We start from the raw sequence: 7468 nt of genomic DNA, 5'->3' as shown, positions 1-7468 counted from the left end.
GTAGTCCACAAGATCGGGAAAGGGGAAATCCTCAATCTCGGGAAGGCCTTCGGGACGAGGGCGTTTGAGTTCATCATAAATCGAGGGTCCAAAGAGTTTCTCCAGCCTCGGGGGCGAGGAAGGTCGGCTGCCGCAGAGCCTTCTTAAAGGCAACCCGCATACCTCTCTTAAAGGAGGGAGTAGCCACAGCCGGGAGGAGACTCTTGAACTCGGAGTCGAGAAGTATTCCTCCAAAGACACTTCGCCTTGAAGCCCTGCACCCGAGGACTCCAGCTCTTTCAACTGCCTCTCACTGGGCATTCTCATTCTTCTCCACCAATAAAAGGGCTTCGTATGCCTTCGCATCCCCGGACACCTTCCCGACTTTCTCTTCCAAGTCACCGACCTTCCCTTTGTATTTGCTCTTGCTTTTGGAAAGGACATCCCTTTCCTTCTTCGCCGCCGCTTTCTCTTCGGCGTCCTTCATTTTCTTCTCCGCATCTTCCTTGGCGCAATAGCGGTGCGGGCCCGAACGTTCGACTCCCCATGGAGCCGTTCGGCCGCCGCTAATCGCTTGGCTTGGTCCCGAGCTCGCGAAGAGACTCGTAAAAAATGTGCACAAGACCAAGAACATATCCGAAGAAAGAATTTACCCGGTAAGAAGATTCATAATAGTGATTCGGGAGGAAAAAGAGGAAAGACAGTACCCGAATCCCTCATTAAAAAATTCCCTGCTCGGGAGGTTGCACAGATATGTTGCATCAGCATCGTTAGTGGCATCATTCAGCCACTGCTCAGATACTCCGAGTCGCCGAAAACGGAGTTGAAACCAAGGTCACCACCCGAGGAAGAAGGGGCAACCTCCCGAGCCGGTTCGTCAATACGAACCCTTTTTGAAGGACGAGGGACGCCGTCTCCCTTACGCTTCTCGCCCCGAGGAAGGAGCCTTTTTCTTTAAACTCTTGTCCGGGGATGCCCTGGGGAGGAAGGGCTATCGCCTTGGCAGCGGCAGGAGTTTGAGCCGGGACTTTTTTGAGTACTCCCGAAGGAGTCTTGCTTGTAGACACAAAGCCTCCGTCGCTTGGCCTCGTCCATATTCCCCGAGCGCCATGGCCGTAAGATCATCTTCGGAGATGTTTTGACTCACCGAAAGACGAAGAGTACGTATCAAGTCAGCACAACATAGACAACACATAAATAACAAAAAGAGACTTACTCGGGGAGAAACCCCATAGCTGAAGAATCGACTCGCACTCCATGGAATACCCATGGACCGCGAGTTCGCCATCGTCAACCGAGTTTATTATATCTACATAGTCCTCCTCCTCGGGATGAAGGGCGACAGGAATATTCAGACGGTCGATCTTCCCCTTGGAGACTTCTTGGAATTGGGTACGGAAGGGCTCGGGAGAAGGTGGTTTAAAAAAGAGATAAAACTCCCGCCATTTCTTGGTAGTGGACGGGAGGGAATCCTTCGAATAAAGTTCCCTTGAGAAGGGGAAATTCTTTTGGATAAGAAAACCAGCCGCGTTGGCTGTGAGGATGAAGGGAATAGTAATGGTGGAATAAGCCAAAAGTCGGGAAGACCCCGATCGACTTACAGAAACCGACGAACCCGATCATAATCCTCCAACTGTTCGGGCTCAAATTGGAAGGACTGAGCTTATAATGCTCAAGCACATCTATGAAAAGATCATGCAACGGGAGACGTAACCCCCGATAAAAGCATCATAATATAAGGGATAAAATCCCTCGGGAGGACTATTTACTCTCTCGTCACTCGGTCGGGATAATAACCCGATACCCCTCAGAATACCAAAACTACCCAAGAACCTATCCGGATCCTCGGAAACAAGGAGCAAAGATAGAATTCAGGTCCCGAGGAGTTCTGGACAAAATTAATGTGCCAGGGAGTTAAGGGTTCGGCTTGAAGAATTTCTAAGGCCGCGGAGTCGAGTTTTTTAACGTCAGGTTTACGAGGGATGGCCCCCCGGAAACCGCTAGGACGTTGAAAGGGCGGTCGAGGGGGAGCTTTTGATCTGGATGGTCGGGAGGTAGATGGGACATCAGTCCGAAGAAAGGCTTGGGAAGATACAGCAGGGGGATCTCGGGAAGTGGCCGTAGACTCGGGTCTTAGGGCACTCGAGCGGAAGGAGTGGCAGAAATCGTAAACAAGAACAGGGGTTCGAATCGAAACTTTGATCGGACCCTCCCGAGATTCTACACTTGGAATGGTCTCAACCTCGGCCTCTTCCTCTCGCTTCTACCCCGGTCTCTATTTCCCCTTCCACTTCATCGGGTGCGAGGGATGGAGCCGAGGCTTGCATCGCTCGCCTCTCTTTGTCCTTACGGAACATCTCTTGAATCTCATCATAGAGTCGGGATCGCGTCCCGGGTTGAGCAGCATTAGATTTGGATTTCTCCTCATCGAAGATTGCTCATGGAGTTCTTTCAGGCATCCCCTGGCCAGGTTGTATTTTTTCGCTTGATCGCTATCACCCTCGCTGGTATAACCCTCACCCGACGACGCCTATCACGGTAGATGGGGACGGGAACCTTGTTTTGATACCTAAACCCTCTCAAGCTTACTTTTGGCTTCTTCGGGCCTTATATCTTCTCGGGGCCATAAGGAAAAAGAAACTTACCGATTAAAAAGCGGGAAGGCTTGAGAAGGCTTCGAAGTCGACGGGAGCGTTGCTTAGTCGAGAGCGAAGAAAACAAGTGAGAAGAAAAGGAAGGTAAAGGCCCCTATTTATACTACCGGAAGAGGCGTTACACTTCGGATCGGACGGTTACGACTCTTGACGATCAACGGTTGCAAAGCAAAAACGGTTCGCCTCCCCGAAGCTCTCATTATGAGGCCTACGCCTAGCCACCCGACGTGTCAATCCCAGGTTGGGCGAAGTCTCGAGGACAGCCGTTACAAAAACGGCTGGTCACTTTAGTGCGCAGGCATTCAATGCGCCCACTAAGGGATATCCCTGGAAATGTCCCGAGGGAAGGGAAGTCGTGGAACCTCCCGAGACACGACTCATTCCAACCACTTAACTATCCCGAACATCGCAAGCAACGATCGGGATAGGGGGCTTATGATACGGAAGGATATGCACCAGGCGGGTATAACCCGAGTTAATGGGTACCGTCATATTAAACGGGTTACACCCGACCATATCATGATGCAACGTAATCGGGTCCCAGCTGAATGGGGCTCCACATTGCTGTTAGTCGGGAAGGATGCCGATCTTCTATAACCGAAGGCGTAACGTACGCCACAAATATAGCAATCATCCTTATTATAGAAGGTCAACTCGACAAGATTGAAGGGGGCTAACGACAAGGGAGCATGATCCGAGGAGAAACATCAGCCTTGTCGGCCAACTTACCAAACACGTAAAAGGTAACACCCGCACTATAAATGCATAGATCTACCCCTCCGGTAAGCAACGAATACACTTTAAGCATAATCTTGTGTAGCTTTTGCACGGGACCTCATTCGGTTCATCATCTAACTTTGCCATCGGAGGCGGCCCGGCACACAAGCGGCCCGCATCTAACTTTTCTTGCAGGACTCATCGTCCGGGGGGAAGAAAAAAAAAGGGGGAACCCACCTCTATCTTAGGAGCCAAGTAATACCTGAGGTATCCCATTTCTGCAATCTTGTATTCAACCATAACAGGCAAATCCGAAGATAAGCTAATAGTGACAGTGCTGGACAATGGACCTGCCTTGGTGAAAGAATTCATATATCTCAGGGCAAACGTCAACGACACTGGCTCCTGCATCTCTATGATGACAGCTTCATCTGGCTGTAACAATTTAAATCACAGAAGGATTAAAAGGGAAAGAACGAAATTAACAAAGATTAAATAAGGGCCTGTTTGGTTACATGAATTCTTGAAATCTCTCAATTCATGAATCTGAGAATTATACCCGTTTTCAGTCTTCATTCATAAAAATCACGTCGATCAAATAGTTTTTTTGGATGAATCCACATATTTCATTCCACAACCAAACATCTTATTTTCTAAATTATAACTCCATAGATTTGAAACCTATAGATTTGAAATCTCCGGACTCATGTAGCTAAACAGGCCCTAAAAGTCGGAATGGAAGGCAGAGAGGCTGTTCCCATTTTAAAGATTATGATCGAATGAAAGTTTAATCGAATGGAAATTTGTAGAAGAAACGAAACGTCAAATAGACATACCTTGTCGACAGAGGCGTTCTGCTTGCAAACAATATTTCCAGTTCCAATATCACCCCTTGACGAAAACTTTACGCCTTCTTTTGTCACCGAGATCACGACTGCCAAAACCATCACCCCAAGAGATTAAAATTAACGAATAGGTTTTGTCTTTGAATTCAACAAATTGAATGGCGAACATATGTTGAATCAAATGAAATCTATGTGTTTAACAGTTACCAGTATCTCCAACGGAGCTGAGATCCTTGCAAATTCTGCCGAACTCAGACGAAGGCATGCGGACACTGGCCTGGTACTCTGCTTCGGGGATTCCAAGATGCTCGCTATCGATGTCCATTAGCTTCATGTCATAATCTGCAATCTTATCTTGATCTTTTGATACATTCAGTTACCAGAAAGCCAGAAATCTAATATTAGAACTCTATAAATGAATTCGATCTTCCGTGCGAAAAGAATGAAAGAAGGGGCAAAAACGAAAACCTAAGCGTGTACACAAAGAACACCAAACGCTCGCGGAAATCATCAAGCAATAGAATAAATCGAAAAGAAAAACCTAGAGAATAACCGAAAGAGAAGAAGAAACGAAACGGGAAACGGAAAACAACTTACTAGGTTTTTCGAACATGAAAGTGACAGTGTCGCTGTCGTCATCGGCCTTGAGAGAGATGATATCTTCGTTGCCGGCACACTTGAGCAACGTGGACATGTTATTGAGGTTCATCCCCAAAGACAGATTCCTGTCGCAGCGGTAGTGATCGAAGCCCTCAGATCTCAGGAGGAGGGCTACAAGAGCTACATGGCTGGAATCCATAGCCTGAAGTGAGAATCCTGTGGCCGAGCAATCGAAGTTAGCATCGGTCACCAGGTCCCTGACAGCCTCAATAACCTTCTTGAAAAGACTCCCCTGCAAAAGCCTCAGTTCCAACATCTTCAAGATTCACCCTGCTCGACGAAACTGTGAAAGCGGAATGCGTTCGAAAGAAACAAGGAGGGAAGAAACACAGAGAGAAATATAGACTTTACAAAGCCGTGCAAGAATTTGTAAGGTGTCTCTCTCTTTTATAAGCCTTCAAAGTTCAAAACCTGTTCGTTATGTTGGCGGGAAATACTGGCCTACTGCCCATGATTTACAACCTGCGCCAAAAGGTAGCTTTTCAGGGTATTGGGACATTAGAGTTTGAGTGATAAACAAACTCTAAATTAGAATTTGAATTATATTTCATTAGGTTATTTAAGAATTGAAATTATGTTCAAACCCTAAACTTAAGAGTTGAATTCTGTTTAAGTTTGTTTTCTTGTATATCTCCACTTTGTATTCATGTAATTGATTAAATATAAATACAATAGTCAAGCAAAAGTGAATGCTTGAGCATCCAAACCAAATCTCATAATTTTTTTTTTTTGTTGGTAAAGATAATTTTTTAATATTATCACTTGCGTAAGTGGATTATGTCCTTTGTTATGAATTATCGAATCTGCTCAACCGTTTGATATTTTTGGCATGATGGCCCCGCTCATCACTGGAACATGAATGGTCGCTCCCTGGTGAACCGAAACCAGGGGACGAAATGAGATTAACGGGATATCGCATATTTCTCACTATACATATGATATATTAAAAAATATCAATTTTTTTATTTTTTGTTTTGCAATTTTATGCTATTTCTTGCACTTTTTAGGCGATTTCTCTTGCGATTCTATCCCAAGCTTACCAATTATATCCCAATGATTCAAAACTCAAAAGTTAATGTACTATGTAATTAGGAGGAGAATCTACATAGAATAATTTATAGATAGAAAGACATTTTATAGCAAAATCTTCAAGATTAATGAGCAATCTTACCAATTATATTCTAGTGATATAGTCCTCAAAAGTAAGCATGCCAAATGTGGTTAAGGAAGAGTATATACATGAAATAATTTATGGAAACAATTTAAATTATGATGGAATTTTGTAATAGAATCGTCGGTTAATCATTCCAATTATGTTCGAATGATTTAGGCCTTACAAGATAACATGTTAAATGTGGCTAGGCAAGAGATTTCAATGGAAATATTTATAGGAAATAATTTAAATTTACCACATATTTGCATCAAATTAGGATATGCATAAAATTTATTAAAAAAAAAACCCCCAAAACAGGGGGCGGATTTTTTTGAATTGGGCAGCTAAATATGGCCGAGTTCGGCATCGGCAATATTTTGCCAATTCTTATCAACTTGTGTTTACACAAGACTGGTTTTTTGGGGTCAATGAATATGGTAATGACTGGTTAAGCTTTAAAAATTATTGCTATTATTAGTGTAGAATGAATAGATTAATTCAGTTTACCAAAATACAAAAATAGAAAATATTAATTCGGTTCTCATTCATTCGGGTTGCCAGTGGGACTGGGGCTAAATTAACTAAAAGATCCTGATTTCTTAAAAACCCAAAGCCAAACATGGATAACTTCTTCAACTACACTTGGATCTTTAGAGTTCTATTTTATCTGAAAAGTCAAAGTATCTTTAAGATTTTTCTTATCTCAAACACACAAGAATCACTATCAATGTAAAACTCTAGTATCTAATAGTTAGAATTTCGTTTGAGAGAGAATTCTTCCACACTCAAATTAATGAGTGGGAGATGTATAATAATATTATATGAATTGCAATTCAAATATTTGAATTTGAATTACAACTTGTTTACAATTAAACTCTACAATTTGTTGATACTTTAACTATAACTCAAACTCTTTTTGATCGATTGGAGATAAAATCAATCAAAGATAGAGCTAGTTATGGTGGATTTGAATTTGAATTTGAATTCAGACACTTATCCTTTAAACTAGAATTCTACAAGAGTGCAAGAGTCCTAAAAAAACAACGGTATCCCTCCATTGTCCAGTTCTATATATATTTGCCAGCAAGCAAAGTTCTTAACCTGCCTGATTCTGAAAACAAAACAATTAGGCTGGCATTTCCAATTTATAGCAGTGATGTGAAATGCTTTCATAGAAGAGGATTGACGAAGACCAAGAAAATCTTTAGATCAATGGACTTCTTAGTGCTAACTATTTCATTTAAATAAGTCCACAAAGTAACAGAGAAGTTGATGAAGTTTGCTTGGGAAACTTTTGACAAAATTTTCTTGATTTTTTCCCCCTTTATAACAAACAATAAAAGCCATACCTAGAAGATGCATGGTAGCCTTCTACCGGAAAAAAGAAAAAAAGATAATGCATTGTAGCTGACCCTATTCAGTTAGAACAAGCTTGTTATTGTTGGAGGTTGTGGTGTTGC

At 42.9% G+C, this 7468-nt stretch overlaps 1 protein-coding gene across 1 annotated transcript; it reads right to left on the bottom strand.

The window, feature by feature from the left end:
• Positions 1-289: 289 nt before the first annotated feature.
• Positions 290-5193, bottom strand: LOC149027784 (DNA sliding clamp PCNA-like). Its single transcript, XM_089142991.1, has 6 exons — positions 4793-5193; positions 4403-4555; positions 4187-4284; positions 3588-3785; positions 687-769; positions 290-581 (listed from the first exon to the last, which is right to left on the bottom strand). Exons 1-6 carry the CDS (start codon positions 5109-5111, stop codon positions 290-292), a joined length of 1143 nt encoding a protein of 380 aa, XP_088999117.1. The 5' UTR covers positions 5112-5193.
• Positions 5194-7468: the final 2275 nt, after the last annotated feature.

Source organism: Hakea prostrata, chromosome 1, assembly GCF_041222555.1.
Source record: "Hakea prostrata isolate BN-2017 chromosome 1, UWA_Hpros_2, whole genome shotgun sequence".
Taxonomy (NCBI): domain Eukaryota; kingdom Viridiplantae; phylum Streptophyta; class Magnoliopsida; order Proteales; family Proteaceae; genus Hakea; species Hakea prostrata.
The sequence above is the reverse complement of the archived record's forward strand: the minus strand, read 5'-3'. Positions and strand labels throughout refer to the sequence as shown.

Excerpts from the sequence above, each read along its gene's own strand:
- LOC149027784 (XM_089142991.1), bottom strand. The coding sequence starts at position 5,111 with ATGTTGGAACTGAGGCTTTTGCAGGGGAGTCTTTTCAAGAAGGTTATT. Across the intron at positions 4,285-4,402 it reads CAGCTCCGTTGGAGATACTG|TCGTGATCTCGGTGACAAAA; the intron begins GTAACTGTTAAA and ends TGGTTTTGGCAG. Across the intron at positions 770-3,587 it reads ACTTGGCTCCTAAGATAGAG|TGGCTGAATGATGCCACTAA; the intron begins GTGGGTTCCCCC and ends GTATCTGAGCAG.